Source organism: Budorcas taxicolor, chromosome 6, assembly GCF_023091745.1.
Source record: "Budorcas taxicolor isolate Tak-1 chromosome 6, Takin1.1, whole genome shotgun sequence".
Lineage (NCBI taxonomy): Eukaryota > Metazoa > Chordata > Mammalia > Artiodactyla > Bovidae > Budorcas > Budorcas taxicolor.
Window position 1 is genome coordinate 83,731,811 of NC_068915.1, and position 19,448 is coordinate 83,751,258.

The 19,448-nt window shown below is 41.7% G+C and overlaps 1 protein-coding gene across 1 annotated transcript in view; it reads right to left on the reverse strand.

Moving 5' to 3' along the window:
* Positions 1-2,232, reverse strand: part of UBA6 (ubiquitin like modifier activating enzyme 6) — an 86,885-nt gene extending 84,653 nt beyond the window's left edge. Inside the window, exon 1 of the mRNA XM_052642161.1 lies at positions 2,162-2,232. Coding sequence (XP_052498121.1) covers positions 2,162-2,232 — 71 coding nt within the window. The remainder of the gene's footprint in view (positions 1-2,161) is intronic.
* Between the last annotated feature and the right edge of the window lie 17,216 nt (positions 2,233-19,448).

Below are 19,448 nucleotides of genomic sequence, written 5' to 3' on the forward strand. Positions count from 1 at the left end.
CTCAGTGGTAAAGAATCCACCTGCCAACTAAGGAGACAGAGGTTCCATCCCTGGGTCTGAATCTCTTGGAGTAGGAAATGGCAACCCACTACAGTATTCTTGCCTGGACAATTCCACAGACTGGCAGGCTACAGTCCATGGGTTCAGTTGGAGACGACGGAACACACACACACACACACACACACACACACACACACACACAGACCTCTCATAGAAGGCATGAAGATAGCACTAAAAAAAATCTGTTAAATGAATTTTAAAAATTAAAAAACTGTGATGTTGGAAAAGTCTCTTGCGAGTCTCTTGGACTACAAAGAGTTCAAACCAGTCAATCCAAAAGGAAATCAACCTTGAATATTCATTGGAAGGACTGATGCTGAAGCTAAAGCTCCAATACTTTGGCCACCTGATGTGAAGAGCCAACTCATTAGAAAAGACCCTGATGCTGGGAAAGAGTGAAGGCAGGAGAAGGGGATGACAGAGGATGAGATGGTTGGATGGTATTACCAACTCAACAGACACTAGTTTGAGCAAGCTCCAGGAGTTGGTGATGGACAGGAAAGCCTGGCATGCTGCAGTCCATAGGGTCGCAAAGAGTTGAACGTGACTGAGCAACTGAACTGAACTGAAACATACTAGTGTGACAAGATACAGAGTGAGATATCAACCACTGCAGCTCATTTCAATTTTTTCACAGTGTGGCACAGAAAGAAAAATGATAATTGGGAAACACAGATGGTTCATGAGCAGAGGGAACCACCAGGACAATTTGAGCCTGAGCTAAAATCAATACCATCTTGGCAAAAGTGTAATTCATTCTAGGTTTTGGGAAGTTCTATATATCAGTTTCAGGATTCTAAAAACAACGTGATAAAACAAAATTCAGTTTCAAGATCCAATTTTCTAGGCCTGGTATATTGATATATAGGCAAAAAATTTGAAAATATATGATCAAAAATGTTGTTATTTCTCTTATCATTGTGATATCACCTTCCAGCTAACTAATAAAAACACATACACAATATACCCTGGCACTCTAACAAAATACAAAACTCAAGAAAAAGTCTTGTTACAACTTTCTTACTGTTAGTACACTCTCTCTAGCTGTCTTCCTTGAATGGAGAGCAACAGTCTAAGATGGTAAAGCTCTTAAGTAAAAATGAGAAGAGTTACATTCTAACTAGTTCTGTCACTTAATGATTATGACTGACACCCACTTTTCAGAAAGTGCTGCCTTACTGGAATCTTTCAAATATCATTCTTCTGATAAGGTCTTAAATGGCAAACGAAAATGCTTTAAATAAGAGGAGGTTTTATTTGTATTGCATATCCCCCACGTAAGTCTAGCAGTGCTGGCAATGGCAGGCAATACCATGGTATCAAAGCACCCTTTCAGTCTAAGGTTGGTGAAAAAGCTATAGGCTTGTGAACATTCATATTAGCTCAAAATCAAATATCCACCACCTCTACCTTCAGCACATCATATTCTGGTAGTGGGCAGAATGTAACTATCCGCTTTATTAAGTACGAAATGACAAACAGGAACTACACAAACGTTTCCCCTCTATTTCTGCAGGAATGAAAAAGATGTGAACCTCAACACCAACTGCGAAATAAGAATGGGTAACTCGTGGTTTTTTCCCCTGCGTTTTTCTTTTTTCTCTCTCTTGTTTTAAAGGGCAATCAACAGGCCTCAGGGTGTTCTGACTACCACTGATTCAATATTACCGAGTTCCCTCTGGTAACAGTTTTCAAAGGAGAATCTCAGCAGAGGGTCGTGCACCATGGAGCTCAGCTTTCATTTTATCGAAAGGAAGGAAGGTGTCCGGCGCCGGGGCAGGGAAGCTCGCACCGAAAGCCCCTCCCTCCCTCCCTCCTACGTCCGGTGACTGGAAGGAAGGATGGCAGACCCCAACCAGAACTGAGAAAGCGACGAAAGGGGCGACAAGTGGGTTTCCTCCTCAGCAAAGCCGGGAGTCGCAGAGGCCGGAGCCCACGCCGCCACACCTACCCTGCGCGCTACCCTCGCCGCCCAAGGCCGGCTCTGCCCTGCCCCGCGGCCTCTCGCGCGCTCCCTGCTCGCCCGAGTGGGAGATGCAGAAAGTCGGACCCCTGGTCCTGCCCGCAATGCCTCACTTCCCGCCCACATTCTTTTTCTCACCGGCTGGTCCTCCAGGAGGAGCAAGATGCCTCTTCCCCCGGACGTGCTGCCTCCGGCTGGGATTCCTCCATCGCCTCCAGAGACGCAGCCGCAGCTGCCTAGTGGGAGGCAGGGAAGAGGGCGGGACCACGAGGTCAAGGGGCGGGTAATGACGTCACAGGAGGGGGCCGGCCTGACAAGCCAACAGCCAGGCGGCGCCTTCCCGTCAACCCCAGGGCCGTCCTGGCTTCCGGTTTGGGTGTGGTCCGGGAGAGGGCTTTGCCGCAGGTAGTTGAAGTGCGCAGGGGTGTACGGGTGTGTGTGTGTCAGTGTGTGGTGGGGCTGTGGGAATTGGGAACGGGGAGTGTGTGTGTGTGTGTGTGTGTGTGTCTGTCTGTCTGTCTGTCTGTCTCTCTGTCAGAGCGTTACAGTCTGACCCATCAGTGAACCCTGAAGTGGCACTGTAGCGACTTGGTTCTGACGGATTTAAGCTGAACCAAAACTCATCGCAAGCCAAACAGGGTTTCAATGGCTAGCGAAGTAAGATTGCATAGCAAAATCCTTAAGAGTTTTACGGCAAGAAGAAACACTTCATTTTATTAAAAATAGAAAAAACCGAAACGTTAGTAATAAGTAGCTCCGGATTTCCAGTCTGGAATTCCGTTTTAAGACGTTATACGTGTAACATCTAATTTTGGATGTCTATTACGTGTCAAGCACTGTCACAGATTTGGTAGAATCGCGTGATTTTCTTGAACGATGAATGGCATATGTCATCCAGGTGGCCTTTAGTTTGTGAGTGAGGGACAAATTTACAATCAATGTAAGTGACTTGCCAGGTTAAGTACCAAAATATACGTCTAAGAATCTCTCAACTAATTTTTTTTTTTTTTTTTGAAGCTACAGAGTGAAAGTAGACGGGGAATATGTCCACAAACTCCTTTTCTGAAGTTCTGGAATTAGAGGCTGTTTCACATAACTTAGATCATCTAGCCAAGAATGGGATATTTCAGTTTTAATGAAAGATTTCAAAGAGCAAGTTTTTTTTTTTTTTTTTTTTTTTGGTTTGTTTGACAATCTATGATTTTAGAGAAAAGAGTTCTTTGTGAGTAAGAAAAGTAGCAGTTACTTGAAGTGGATTCTTTTGGTGATGCTTTACAGCATGTTATTGGGAGAAATAGTATTTTCTGTTAACTTTACAGCTGGCTTTATCTGTCTTTATGCCTGATGAATGGCAAAGCAGATGTTTACTTTTCTTAGTTCAGGCTCATGTTTCTTTCTCTCAGGTTTCAGGAAAACTCTTCCAGGACCAGAAAGCTCCTTTCTTGCTTTAGTGGAGTGCTGAAAAGTATGGTGGCTGATTTCTATAATTTCCATCGTTTCTGTTGTCCCTGTGTTGCACATGTGTTTATATGTATTGTGTATGTTTGAATACTAAAAAGCCTCTTGATGAAAATCAAAGAGGAGAGTGAAAAAGTTGGCTTAAAGCTCAATATTCAGAAAACTAAGATCATGGCATCTGGTCCCATTGTTGTAGGAAGGAGGACACCTTCCAGGGCCTGAAACTGGGCTCTTGTCTAACACTCATTTTTTGCAGGAAGGAGGACCCTTTCCAGGGCCCGAAACTAGGCTCTTGTCTAACACTTGGAAATGAAGTGTCCGAGGAGACACATGTGCTGACAAAGCAAGAGATTTTATTGGGAAAGGACACCCGGGTGGAGAGCAGTACAGTAAGGGAACCCAGGAGCACTGCTCTGCCATGTGGCTCACAATGTCGGGTTTTATGGTGATGGGATTAGTTTCCAGGTGGCTTTCCTGGTGGTGCACGCATCACTCAGCCAAGATGGATGCTAGCGAGAGGGATTCTGGGAAGTGGATGGATATGCGGTGTCTCCTTTCAACCTTTCCCGGACTCTTCCCGTTGGCGGTGGCTTATTAGTTCTGTATTCCTTATCAAGATCTCCTGTCATAAAACAACTTATGCAAATAGTTACTATGGTGCCTGGCCAGGGTGGGTGGTTTCAATCAGTGTGCTTCCCCTAACACCATCACTTCACTATTTCCCAATAGATGGGGAAACAGTGGAAACAATGTCAGACTTTATTTTGGGGGGCTACAAAACCACTGCAGATGGTGACTGCAGCCATGAAATTAAAAGACGCTTACTCCTTGGAAGGAAAGTTATGACCAACCTAGATAGCATATTCAAAAGCAGAGACATTACTTTCCCAGCAAAGGTCTGTCTAGTCAAGGCTATGGTTTTTCCAGTGGTCATGAATGGATGTGACAGTTGGACTGTGAAGAAAGCTGAGCGCCAAAGAATGATGCTTTTAAACTGTGGTGTTGGAGAAGACTCTTGAGAGCCCCTTGGACTGCAAGGAGATCCAACCAGTCCATTCTAAAGGAGATCAGTCCTGGGTGTTCTTTGGAAGGACTGATGCTAAAGCTGAAACTCCAGTACTTTGGCCACCTCATGTGAAGAGTTGACTCATTGGAAAAGACTCTGATGCTGGGAGGGATTGGGGCAGGAGGAGAAGGGGACAACAGAGGATAAGATGGCTGGATGCCATCACCGACTCTATGGACATGAGTTTGAGTGAACTCCGGGAGTTGGTGATGGACAGGGAGGCCTGGCGTGCTGCGATTCATGGGGTCGCAAAGAGGCAGACATGACTGAGCGACTGAACTGAACTGAACAGGGTGTAGTACAATAGCTTTGTTTTAAAATCTTTATTTGGGATAATTTTAGATTTACAGAAAATTCGCAAAGGTAAAACAATTTCTGTGTATGCTTCACTCAGTTTCTTCTAATGATAACATCTTACATAACTGTGGTCCATTTGTCAAGGCTGAGGAATTAATATTGGTACAATACTATTAACTAGCTACATACTTTATTTGGATTTCACCAGTTTTTCACTAATGTCCTCTTTTTGGTATGTGTCCAATCCAGGATACGATACATTTAGAATTGCCCTGTCTTGCTCATCATGTAAGTGTACATTTTAATGAATATCTTCGTGAAATTTTATGTGCAAATTAGATTTCTGAAATACTTTATATCATAAATTATAAAGATAATAACATCTGTATTATGTTTTGTAATTACAGAGGCTATTTACATGTATTTTCCACTTCATCAGAGAAGGCAATGGCAACCCACTGCAGTACTCTTGCCTGGAAAATCCCATGGATGGAGGAGCCTGGTAGGCTGCAGTCCATGGGGTCACTAGGAGTCAACGACTGAGCGACTTCACTTTCACTTTTCACTTTCACGCATTGGAGAAGGAAATGGCAACCCACTCCAGTGTTCTTGCCTGGAGAATCCCAGGGACGGGGGAGCCTTGGTGGGCTGCCGTCTATGGGGTCGCACAGAGTCGGACATGACTGAAGTGACTTAGCAGTAGCAGTCCACTTCATAGTCCTAAATTATTGACTATTAGCTCGGAAACGATACTGAGCAGTCACCTAAATATACAACGCCATTGCTTTACAGAGGATGACTCAAAAAGATGAAGAGCTTAAATGTTTTGGATAAATTCACATCATTATAGATACAGAGCCATGACTAGTTTCATCCCCTGTTGTGCATTTCTCTAATATATTACACCCAGATGCCCCAAATTGGAACATCTGTTCCATGACTGTCATAAAGACTAGGAAGTACTGAGTCCTGAGGTCAGGCCTTCATGAACATTGTTGGAAAGCAGCCAACCTACTGAGTTTTGGAGCAGACTTCACTGTCCAAAGCTGCTGCAGTAACATTTGAATTGTCTTCAAGCTGGCCATTTGAAAGAACTCGAGGGAATTCTTTTGTGAAGGAAATAAACCTTTCCAAAATGTGAATAATTATCCTCTTAAGTGGTCTATGGATTGGGATATATGCATGTAACATTTTCCTGAAATATATATATTTTTAGTTGCCCATACAACAGTACAAAGACAAATCACTGTAGATTAACAATTGAAATAAAAATTTCCAAGACACTTTATTATTTCATTTATCGACTTATGCATCAGTGACTAGAAATCAGTTCAGTTGCTCAGTCACGTCTGACTCTTTGCAACCCCACGGACTGCAGCACACTAGGCTTTCCTGTCCAACACCAACTCCAGGAGCTTACTCAAACTCGTCCATCAAGTCGGTGATGCTCTCCAACCATCTCATCCTCTGCCGTCCCCTTCTCCTCCTGCCTTCAGTCTTTTCCAGCATTGGGGTCTTTTCCAGTGAGTCAGCTCTTCCCATCAGGTGGCCAAAGTATTGGAGTTTCAGCTTCAGCATCAGTCCTTCCAATGGATATTCAGGACTGATTTCTTTAAGGATTGTCTGATTGGATCTCCTTACAGTCCAAGGGACTCTCGAGAGTCTTCTCCAACGCCACAGTTCAAAAGCATCAATTCTTCAGTGCTCAGCTTTCTTTATAGTCCACTTCTCACATCCTTACATGACTACTGGAAAAACTATAGCTTTGACTAGACAGACCTTTGTTGGCAAAGTAATATCTCTGCTTTTTAATATGCTGTCTAGGTTGATCATAGCTTTTGTTCTAAGGAGCAAACGTCTTTTAATTTTATGGCTGCAGTCACCATGTGCAGTGATTTGGAGCCCCCCAAAATAAAGTCTGTCACTGTTTCTATTGATTCCCTGTCTATTTGCCATGAAGTGATGGGACCAAATGCCATAATCTTAATTTTCTGATCTCGAGTTTTAACCCACTTTTTCAGTAAATAGAGATAAAATATAATAAATCATGCTCCTAAGTTTAACCTTCTTCTAATATTGGTGGAAAACATAATAAATCTGAAAATCCCTAAGTGTGACTTTGTATTTTTGTGGCTTTCTAGGCAATATGCTGTAAATGCATTAGAATATGCCCTAATTCGTGATAAAGACACTTCAATCCCTTTATGAGGGAGGCTCTTCAGCGCCCTATTCCAGAGATCCAAATTCAACCAGTCACTATTCACCATAGACACAAACTACTGAATTTCACCTCTTTGTCTTGACTGAAACAATATTCAGATCATCTCCCTTCCCATGGATGGCTTGTTTTCTAGTCTTTAGTTTGACAACCAGCACCTCTAGCTGGTCTGTATAGCCAAAGCTATGGTTTTTTCCAGTAGTTTTTGTACAGATGTGTGATGTTGCTCAGAAGACTGAGCACTGAAGAACTAATGCTTTCGAATTGAGGTTCTGGGGAAGACTTGAGAGTCCCTTGGACTGCAATGAGATCAAACCAGTCACTCATAATGGAAATCAACCCAGAGTATTCATTGGAAGGACTGATGCTTAAGCTGAAGCTCCAATACTGTGGCAGACTCTTTAGAAAAGGCCCTGATGCTGGAAAAGATTGAGGGCAGGAGGGGAAAAGTGTGGCAGAGGATGAGGTGGTTAGATAGCATCACCAGGTCAATGAACCTGAATGTGAAAAAAGGTCGGGAGATAGTGAAGGACAGAGGAGGCTGGCATGTTGGCAGTCCATGAGGTTGTAAAGAGTCTGACAGACATAGTGACTGAGCAACAACAACAAAACCTGTAGCCTGGGGGCATCAACCTTCAGCACACAGCAGGATCTCCTGGGCTGCAGGTTAAAGCGGATTGTAGCATTTCTGCTTCGCTATGCTTGGTTGAGGGGCTGAGCGTTCGCATTTCTAAAAAGTTCCCTGGTGATATCTCTTCTGCTAGACCTAGGCCTTTGGTTTGAAAGTGCCTTGCATTGCTCAGTCGCTTCCTCTAACTCATTCTGTGGGCTACCTCTAAACCTTTTTTCAGTACAGCTTTCCTTATTGAATTCTGGGCTGTACTTATCTTTGCATTAGTCTTTTGTTTCTATTGCTTGGTTTATTTGCAGTCCCATTCCTCTTGGGTCTGATGTCGTTTTGTACTCTGGATCCTACCTTTCCTTAGACATGCCTTATGTTTACCATTGGAAGGGTCACAGGGTTGGTTAACTCATAACAAGCACTAGAACAGAAAATGTTTGTAATTGGGCTTTTTTTTTAAAAGCAAAAGTAACTGGAATATATGTGGACAGAGGGAGTAGGTATGGAAACAGAAGAAGTTGGTTGGAAGTCTGTCATATAGATATGAATGGCATCATAAAATTTGAGGGAAGTGTTAATGGAGAATAGAATCCTGTTGAAATATGGTTAAAGCTTATTGCATATTGGTTGCTTGTTATCAGGGTTTCAACACAAATGTAAATAGTTCCATTAGCTCATATAAAAGCAGAATCATAATGCTATATAGTAGATGAAGACTTTAGTGACAGCTAAGAAAAACTAAGTTGGGTAAATGAACTCTGTTCCTATAATCAACTATCAGCAGAAATGTGAAATAGAAACTGGCATTACAAACAGTCAGCAGAAATCCAAGAAAGCCTGAACCTACACTTTGGTCAGCTAGCTTCTGAACCCTGTCCAACACTAGCTCATTGATTTTCTTTTCAGTGGTGTAGTGCCTAGGGGCATAGGTATTTGCAACATCTTCTTTGCCCATGGTGTCATTCTAGAGAGACCTTCATCACTTACAATCCATTGTAGGTCTAGAAACATTCATGTGGGGACATACTTAACAACACTAATCTCACTGAAGAAGGTATTGAAGGAGTCATCTTTCACATTCCTCTTTTCACTGGGCTTTGGGTGGAGGCTGAATTTTATATTCCAGCAAGTAGAGCTCCCAGCAGCTCTTTCCTAATCTGTACAATAACCCTCACCAGTGCAGTTAGGGAAGCTTTAATGCTAGATGATTTAATGCTTTAATGATAGAGATAGGAGGCAAAGGTGTGGAAATACATACTGAGTCTAGGTTATCATCTCCAATAAGACAGGAAGAGAGAGATCTATCTTTAATAGTGAAATTTGACAGTTTTAGGATAAACATACTCTAAAGATTCTTTATTACCAATTAAGATAATATTAAATAGCAACAACAACAATGACACATTACTCCCATGAATCCTCATCCCTCTGCTGGTAAGATTTCATATTTAGTTCCAAATGTTGGGCAATTCTGGATGAAGGGGATAGGCAAGAAATAGATTTGCCTACCACCAAGCTCCCTTTGATAGTGGAGGACAGAGGAGCCTGGCATGAGAGTGGGACAGGACTTAGCAACTGAACAACAGGTTCACCTTGGCTGCATCCCAGAGCTATCCATGGTCATTCCACCACCGCCTCATCTGATAAAGGAATGTGACAGAGGGGAAGTAAAAGTGAAAAGAGGTGGTCTTAGCTCATTACAATTATATCTTATTTTTGTGATTCTATAAAAGCATATAACCATAGGAAGACTTCTTTTCCAGGGCTCATGAGGGGGATGAACGAGGAGATTTGAAGTAAAGTTTCATTAGTTTCCTAGGAAATCCACTTCAGGTTGCCACATTTTAAAATTATTAATTTACTTGACAATTATTATCTTGATCTGAAATGATTGTTAGAATTTTAAAAACTCATGCGAATTTCTTACCCAATGGACTAGTTATGAGAGAAAGTCAATAATTAGGTAGAAGCTACCTTCTATGCATCAGATGAAGATTCCAGCCACTAGAGTTTAGACATTTGGATTTTTTTTTTCCCCTATTTCGTTTTTTAGTGTTTATCTTGTTTGTTTTTATTTTAATTGGAGACTAATTACTTTACAGTATTGTAGTGGTTTTTGCCATACATTGACATGAATCAGCCATGGGTGTACATGTGTTCCCCATCCTGAACCCCCCCTTCCACTTCCTTCCCCATCCCATCCCTCAGGGTCATCCCAGTGCACCAATCCTGAGCACCCTGTCTCATGCATTGATCCTGAACTGGTGATCTAGTTCACATATGATAATATACATGTTTCAGTGCTATCTTCTCAAACCATTCCACCCTCGCCTTCTCCTGCAGAGTCCAAAAGTCTGTTCTTTACATCTGTGTTTCTTTCGCTGTCTCACATATAGGGTCATTGTTACCATCTTTCTAAAGTCCATATATATGTGTTAGTCTACTGTATTGGTGTTTTTCTTTCTGACTTACTTCTCTGTATAATAGGCTCCAGTTTCATTCACCTCATTAGAACTGATTCAAATGCATTCTTTTTAATAGCTGAGTAATATTCCATTATGTATATGTACCACAGCTTTCTTATCCGTTTGTCTGCCAGTGGACATCTAGGTTGCTTCCATGTCCTGGCTATTGTAAACAGTGCTGTGATGAACATTGGGGTACACGTGTCTTCAATTCTGGTTTGCTCAGTGTGTATGCCCAGCAGTGGGATTGCTGGGTCGTATGGCAGTTCTATTTCCAGTTTTTTAAGGAATCTCCACACAGTTCTCCATAGTGGTTGTACTAGTTTGCATTCGCACCAACAGTGTAAAAGAATTCGCTTTTCTCCGTACCGACTCTAATGTTTATTGTTTGTAGGCTTTTTGATAGCAGTCATTCTGACTGGCGTGAAATGGTACCTCATTATGGTTTTGATTTGCATTTCTCTGATGATGAGTGATGTTGAGCAACTTTTCATGTGTTTGTTAGCCATCTGTATGTCTTCTTTGGAGAAATGTCTGTTTAGTTCTTTGACCCATTTATTGATTGGGTCATTTGTTTTTCTGGAATTGAGCTGCAGAAGCTGCTTGTATATTTTTGAGATTAATTCTTTGTCAGTTGTTTTGTTTGCTATTATTTTCTCCCATTCTGAAGGCTGTCTTTTCATGTTGCTTATAGTTTCCTTTGTTGTGCAAAAGTTTTTAAGTTTAATTAGGTCCCATTTGTTTATTTTTGCTTTTATTTCCATTACTCCAGGAGGTGGGTCATAGAGGATCCTGCTGTGATTTATGTCAGAGAGTGTTTTGCCTATGTTTTCCTCTAGAAGTTTTATAGCTTCTGGTCTTATGTTTAGAGCTTTAATCCATTTTGAGTTTATTTTTGTGTATGGTGTTAGAAAGTGTTCTAGTTTCATTCTTTTACAAGTGGTTGACCAGTTTTCCCAGCACCAGTTGTTAAAGAGATTGTCTTTTCTCCATTGTATAATCTTGCCACCTTTGTCAAAGATAAGGTGTCCATAGGTGTGTGGATTTATCTCTGGGCTTTCTATTTTGTTCCATTGATCTATATTTCTGTCTTTGTGCCAGTACCATACTGTCTTGATGACTGTAGCTTTGTAGTAGAGCCTGAAGTCAGGCAGGTTGATTCCTCCAGTTCCATTCTTCTTTCTCAAGATTGCTTTGGCTATTTGAGGTTGTTTGTATTTCCATACAAATTGTGAAATTATTTGTTCTAGTTCTTTGAAAAATACCAGTGGTAGCTTGATAGGGATTGCATTGAACCTATAGATTGCTTTGGGTAGTATACTCATTTTCACTACGTTGATTCTTCCGATCCATGAACATGATATATTTCTCCATCTATTTGTATCATCTTTGATTTCTTTCATCAGTGTTTTATAGTTTTCTATATATAGGTCTTTTGTTTCTTTAGATAAGTTTATTCTTAAGTATTTTATTCTTTTCATTGCAATGGTGAATGGAATTGTTTCCTTAATTTCTCTTTCCGTTCTCTCATTATTAGTGTATAGGAATGCAAAGGATTTCTCTGTGTTAATTTACTATATTCATTGATTAGCTCTAGTAATTTTCTGGTGGAGTCTTAGGGTTTTCTATGTAGAGGATCATGTCATCTGCAAACAGTGAGAGTTTTACTTCTTCTTTTCCAATGTGGATTCCTTTTATTTCTTTTTCTTCTCTGATTGCTGTGGCTAAAACTTCCAAAACTATGTTGAATAGCAGTGGTGAGAGTGGGCATCCTTGTCTTGTCCCTGACTTTAGGGGAAATACTTTCAATTTTTCACCATTGAGGATAATGTTTGCTATGGGTTTGTCATATATGGCTGTTATTATGTTGAGGTATGTTCCTTCTATTCCTGCTTTCTGGAGGGTTTTTATCATAAATGGATGTTGAATTTTGTCAAAGGCTTTCTCAGCATCTATTGAGATAATTGTATGGTTTTTATCTTTCAATTTGTTAATGTGGTGTATCACATTGATTGATTTGTGAATGTTAAAGAATCCTTGCATCTCTGGGATAAAGCCCACTTGGTCATGATGTATGATCTTTTCAGTATGTTGTTGGGTTCTGTTTGCTAGAATTTTGTTAAGGATTTTTGCATGTTAAGAATTTTGTTAAGGATTTCTGCATGTTAAGGATTTTGGCCTGTAGTTTTCTTTTTTTGTGGCATCTTTGTCTGGTTTTGGTATTAGGATGATGGTGGCCCTGTAGAATGAGTTTGGAAGTTTACCTTCCTCTGCAATTTTCTGGAAGAATTTGAGTAGAATAGGTGTTAGCTCTTCTCTAAATTTTTGGTAGAATTCAGCTGTGAAGGCATCAGGTCCTGGGCTTTTGTTTGCTGGAAGATTTCTGATTACAGTTTCGACTTCTGTGCTTGTGATGGGTCTGTTAAGATTTTCTATTTCTTCCTGGTTCAGTTTTGGAAAGTTATATTTTTCTTAGAATTTTTCCATTTCTTCCAAGTTGTCCATTTTATTGGCATATAGTTGCTGATAGTAGTTTCTTATCATCCTTTGTATTTCTGTGTTGTCTGTTGTGATTTCTCCATTTTCATTTCTAATTTTGTTGATTTGATTCTTCTCCCTTTTTTCCTTGATAAGTCTGGGTAATGGTTTGTGTATTTTGTTTATGTTTTCAAAGAACCAGCTTTAGCTTTGTTGATTGTTACTATGGTCTCCTTTGTTTCTTTTTCATTTATTTCTGCCCTGATTTTTATGATTTCTTTCCTTCTGCTAACCCTGGGGAGCTTCATTTTTTCTTTTTCTAGTTGCTTTAGGTGTAGAGTAAGGTTATTAATTTGATTTTTTCTCTTGTTTCTTGAGGTAACCTTGTATTGCTATGAACCTTCCTCTTACCACTGCTTTTACTGAATCCCATAGATTTGGGGTTGTTGTGTTTTCATTTTCATTCGTTTCTATGCATATTTTGATTCCATCTTTGGTTTCTTCAGTGATTTGTTGGTTATTCAGAAGCATGTTTTTTAGCCTCCATATGTTTGTATTTCTGATAGTTTTGTTTTTTTTCCCCTCTGTAGTTGACATCTAATCTTACCACATTGTGATCAGAAAAGAGGCTTGGAATGATTTCAGTTTTTTTGAGTTTACCAAGGCTAGATTTACGGTCCAGGATGTGATCTATCCTGGAGAAGATTCCGTATGCGCTTGAGAAAAAGGTGAAATTGTTTTGGGGGTGAAATGTCCTATAGATATCAACTAGGTGTAACTGGTCCATTGTATCATTTAAAGTTTGTGCTTCCTTGCTAATTTTCTGTTTAGTTGATCTATCCATAAGTGTGGGTGGGGTATTAAAGTTTCCCACTATTATTGTGTTACTGTTAATTTCCCCTTTCATATTTGTTAGCATTTGCCTTACATGTTGCAGTGCTTCTATGTTGGGTGCATATATATTTATAATTGTTATATCTTCTTGGATTAATCCTTTGATCATTATGCAGTGTCCTCTCTCTTTTCACTGCCTTTATTTCAACGTCTATTTTATCTGATATGAGTATTGCTACTCCTGCTTTCTTTTGGTCTCCGTTTACATGAAATGTCTTTTTCCAGCCCTTCACTTACTGTCTGTATGTGTCCCTTGTTTTGAGGTGAGTCTCTTGTAGACAGCCTATATGGGGGTCTTGTTTTTGTATCCATTCAGCCAGTCTTTGTCTTTTGGTTGGGACATTCAACCCATTTACATTTAAGGTAAATATTGATAAGCATGATCCCGTTGCCATTTACTTTGTTGTTTTGGGTTTGAGTTTATAAACCTTTTCTGTGTTTCCTGTCTAGAGAAGATCTTTTAGCATTTGTTGAAGAGCTGGTTTGGTGGTGCTGAATTCTCTGAGCTTTTGCTTGTCTGTAAAGCTTTTAATTTCTCCTTCATATTTGAATGAAATCCTTGCTGGGTACAGTAATCTGTGTTGTGGTTTTTCTCTTTCATCACTTTAAGTATGTCCTGCCATTCTCTTCGGAGAAGGCAATGGCACCCCATTCCAGTACTCTTGCCTGGAAAATCCCGTGGATGGAGGAGCCTGGTAGGCTGCAGTCCATGAGGTCACTAAGAGTCGGGCACGACTGAGTGATTTCACTTTGACTTTTCACTTTCATGCATTGGAGAAGGAAATGGCAACCCACTCCAGTGTTCTTGCCTGGAGAATCCCAGGGACGGGGGAGCCTGGTGGGCTTCCGTCTATGGGGTTGCACAGAGTCGGACACTACTGAAGTGACTTAGCAGCAGCAGCAGCAGCAGCCATTCTCTTCTAGCTTGAAGTGTTTCTAATGAAAGATCAGCTGTTATCCTTATGGGAATCCCCTTGTGTGTTGTTTGTTGTTTTTCCCTGCTGTTTTTCATATTTTTTTCTTTGTGTTTGATCTTCATTAATTTGATTAATATGTGTCTTATGATGTTTCGCCTTGGGTTTATCCTGTTTGGGGCTCTCTGGGTTTCTTGGACTTGGGTGGCTATTTCCTTCCTCATTTTAGGGAAGTTTTCAACTATTATCTCTTCAAGTATTTACTCATGGCCTTTCTTTTTGTCTTCTTCTTCTGGAACTCCTATGATTCAAATGTTGGGGCGTTTGACATTGTCCCAGAAGTCTCTGAGGTTGTCTTCATTTCTTTTAATTCTTTTTTCTTTTTTTGTCTCTGCTTCATTTTATTTCCACCATTATATCTTCCATCTCACTTGTCCTATCTTCTGCCTCAGTTATTCTACTGTTGGTTCCCTCCAGTTCAGTTCAGTTCCGTTTAGTCTCTCAGTTGTGTCCGACTCTTTGCAAACCCATGAATCGCAGCACGCCAGGCCTCCCTGTTCATCACCATCTCCCGGAGTTCACTCAGACTCATGTCCATCGAGTCCATGATGCCATCCAGCCATCTCATCCTTGGTCGTCCCTTTCTCCTCCTGCCCCCAATCCTTCCCAGCATCAGAATCTTTTCCAAGGAGTCAACTCTTTGCATAAGGTGCCAAAGTACTGGAGTTTCAGCTTCAGCATCATTCCCTCCAAAGAAATCCCAGGGCTGATCTCCTTCAGAATGGACTGGCTGGATCTCCTTGCACTCCAAGGGACTCTCAAGAGTCTTCTCCAACACCACAGTTCAAAAGCATCAATTCTTCGGTGCTCAGCCTTCTTCACAGTCTGATTCTCACATCCATACATGACCACAGGGAAAACCATAGCCTTGACTAGACGGACCTTAGTCGGCAAAGTAATGTCTCTGCTTTTGAATATGCTATCTAGGTTGGTCATAACTTTTCTTCCAAGGAGTAAGCGTCTTTTAATTTCATGGCTGCAGTCACCATCTGCGGTGATTTTGGAGCCCAAAAAAAAAAAGTCTGACACTGTTTCCACGGTTTTCCCATCTATTTCCCATGAAGTGATGGGACCGGATGCCATGATCTTTGTTTTCTGAATGTTGAGCTTTAAGCCAACTTTTTCACCCTCCTCTTTCACTTTCATCAAGAGGCTTTTTAGTTCCTCTTCACTTTCTGCCATAAGGGTGGTGTCATGTGCATATCTGAGATTATTGATATTTGTTCCAGCAAACTTCATTCCAGCTTGTGTTTCTTCCAGTCCAGCATTTCTCATGATGTACTCTGCATATAAGCTAAATAAGCAGGGTGACAATATACAGCCTTGACGTACACCTTTTCCTATTTGGAACCAGTCTGTTGTTCCATGTCCAGTTCTAACTGTTGCTTCCTGACCTGCATACAGATTTCTCAAGAGGCAGGTTAGGTGGTCTGGTGTTCCCATCTCTTTCAGAATTTTCCACAGTTTATTGTGATCCACACAGTCAAAGGCTTTGGTTCCCTCCAGAGTGTTTTTTTATCTCAGTTATTGCATTATTCATTATTGATTGACTCTTTTTTATTTCTTCTAGGTCCTTGTTAAACATTTCTTGCATGTTCTCAATTCTTGTCTCCAGACTATTTATCTGTAACTCCATTTTGTTTTCAAGATTTTGGATCATTTTTACTATCGTTATTCTGTATTGTTTTTTCAGGTAGACTCCCTATCTCCTCCTCTTTTGTTTAGATTTGTGGGCACTTATCATGTTCCTTTGCTAAGTCACTTTGCTAAGTCACTTCAGTCATGTCCGACTCTGTGTGACCCCATAGACGGCAGCCCACCAGGCTCCCCCATCCCTGGGATTCTCCAGGCAAGAACACTGGAGTGGGTTGCCATTTCCTTCTCCAATGCATGAAAGTGAAAAGTGAAAGTGAAGTCACTCAGTCGTGTCCGACTCTTAGCAACCGCATGGACTGCAGGCCACCAGGCTCCTTTGTCCATGGGATTCTCCAGACAAGAGTACTGGAGTGGGGTGCCATTGCCTTCTCCAATCATGTTCCTTTACCAGCTTAATATTTCTCTGCCTTTTAATCTTATTTAGATTACTGTGTTTGGGGTGGCCTTCTGTATGCTGGAAGTTTGTGGTTCCTCTTTATTGTGGAGCCTGCTCTCTGTGGGTGGGGTTGGATGAGTGGCTTGTCATGGTTTCCTGGTTAGGGAAGCTTGTGTCGGTGTTCTGGTGGGTGATGCTGGAATTCCTCTCTCTGGACTGCAATAAAGTATTCAGTAGTGAGTTTTGAGGTGTCTATGGGTTTGGGTGCCCAGTGCACCCAAAAAGATTCACAGAGTTGGGCAGAGAAGAAAAGAGGGACAGAGGAGATAGAGTTGACACGAGGGAGAAAAAGAAAGATCAAAAAGGAGACAGAGCAATCAAGCCAGTAATCACACTCCTAGGTGAAAATGGGTACTGAAGATTGGATTCTTAAAGATACAAAACTGATAACAAAAAACAAAAAGCAAAGATTAAAAATCTAGAATAGAGGTTAAAATCTTGGAAATACAATATTAAAAAAACTAAACAAAATCACAAAATATATATATATATATATGAAATTTGCTTTTAAAAAGGGGTCTTTTTTTGGCAAGGTATTAGGTTATAAAAATGAAAATTAAAGGAGTAATAACTTAAAAATTAAAAAATGATAATAGTAAAATATATCTAGGAATTTCTCTGGAGCTGTTGAGGGCAGTGTGGGGTCAGTTCAGTTCAGTTCAGTTCAGTCGCTCAGTCGTGCCCGAGTGCATGAACCGCAGCATGCCAGGTTTCCCTGTCCATCACCAACTCCCGGAATCCACCCAAACCCATGTCCATCGAGTCGGTGATGCCATCCAACCATCTCATCCTCTGTCATTCCCTTCTCCTCCTGCCCTCAATCTTTCCCAGCATCAGGGTCTTTTCAAATAGGTCAGTTCAGTTTCAAATAATTCCTTCTTCCAGCTTATACTTCTTCTCAAGGTTTATAGGCCCCTTCCAATGTAGTCAATGCTAACTACAGGGTTTTTTCTGTTGCACCTGTCACCTCCAGAGCAGTCCCCGCTTGTTTGTTTATTTTGGCTTCCTCTCTTTGCAAGTCTCTTCAGCGTCTAATTTCTGCCCTGACACAAGGGGGCGAAGTTATTTAGGTTATTTAGGCTAACTTGTTCAGTTGTGCTGTGGAGAGGGAGGAACACTGCAAACAAATATCACTGGTGTGTGTGGGGAGTGCTCACAGTGTCTGGGCCACACTAGGTTTGCCCCTGCTCATGGAGTATATGCTTTCCTGGTCTACAATGCTCAGGCTCCAGGTTGCTCTGCAGGGGAACTGTCTAAAGTGAGCCTTGGGTTGCATGCACTTCCCAGGTCTAAGCCTCTCAGGTTCAGGTTCTCGGGTACTCCACAAAGGGACAGACTCAGTTGGGCCTGCGTTTTGTGCCCTTCTCAGGTCTGAACAGCTCAGGCAACCAGGTGCTCGGTGAGTGGACTCTCCAGCTGGGCAGTGCATCTTATCAACTCCCCGGTCCCAGTCTCTCGGTTTCCTGGGTGCGCCACGAGAGCGCAGTCTCAAATGTGCCATGTGGCTCCTCTGGGGAGCTGATCTCTGACTGCAACCCTCATGGCGGATGTCAGCCATCCAGGATCCCAGCAAGACTTTGTTAGTAACTGGGGACTTGCTCACAGTTTGGTAGAGGATGCTGTCTCTGGGGCCATGATTGCCCCTTGCCTTCTGGCTCTGGCTGTCGCCTGCCTGTGTCTCTGCCTCCAGTGGGGGGAGGGGCTGGTCCGCAGCCGGCTAGCTCTCCTCTAGTATTCGCTCAATCCTTTGTTTTGTGAGCAGGCCAGGCTGTGCCTCAGAGCTTTTCATGGGAAAGTTCTCTCTCTCTTTTTCTTTGGGTATCCTGCAGTTTGGATTGCTATCTCATGTTAGCTCCCTCAGATTGTCTTCAGGGCATTCAGGCCGGGTCCCTACCCTATGTATGCAGCCGGCACCTCCCTGTTCAGCCCCCGCTAGCTGCTGGCAGATGCAAGCCTCTGGGCTACCTCTCTGCTGGGAGTTGCAGCTAGGCATGTAATCTGTGGGTTCTCTCTCTTTTTTTTCCCCTCCCAGTTATATTGCCCTCCAAGATTCCAAACCTTTCCACAGACCCACTGGTAAGAGGGTTTCCTGGTATTTGGAAACTTCTCCTTCATGACTCCCTCCCCAGGACAGGTCTCTGTCCCTAACTCTTTTGTCTCTCTTTTTATCTTTTATATTTTGCCCTACCTCCTTTTGAAGAGAATAGGCTGGCTTTCTGGGTGCCTGGTGTCCTTCCCCAGCATTCAGAAGTTGTTTTGTGGAATTTGCTCAGCGTTCAAATGATCGTTTGGTGAATTTATGGGGGAGAAAGTGGTCTCCCTGTCCTATTCCTCCACAATCTTAGGACCACGCTTGGATTTTGATTTTGAAAAATAATGAAATCTGTCCCTTAAGGCTACATTTATTGTTTAATTGCTTTCGTGTAATTACTGTATTTAGCCTTTATTCTTTGTGTTTAAATTTTGTGCTATTTAAACTTTGTGGTATACCTAGTTATGATTTTGAGAAGGTAATTGGTGATTATAGCTGGCACTTCTGACTTCTCATCCCCAGAACATTCCCCTCTTGTTCTCACAAAACAAGATAAAAGAAAAAGAGAGAGAGACGGGGCCGGGGGTGGGGGGCGGGAAGAGAACTGATTTTAAAAAAATTATCAGGTGACTAAATGTTCAAGGAAACCGAGTGCTGCTCTCTGTAAGATAAAACATATCCTTAAAGTGTTTAGGGTAATCCTTTTCTCCTTTGGTAGTGATTAGTTTAGGGGTGGTCATGTGCTCCAATTCTAGCCAGTTTAAGAGGAAGTGCTGAGGGTTCTGGCAAGGAGAGAAGCACAGTGAGAAGCCACCCTTTCTTTATGCCT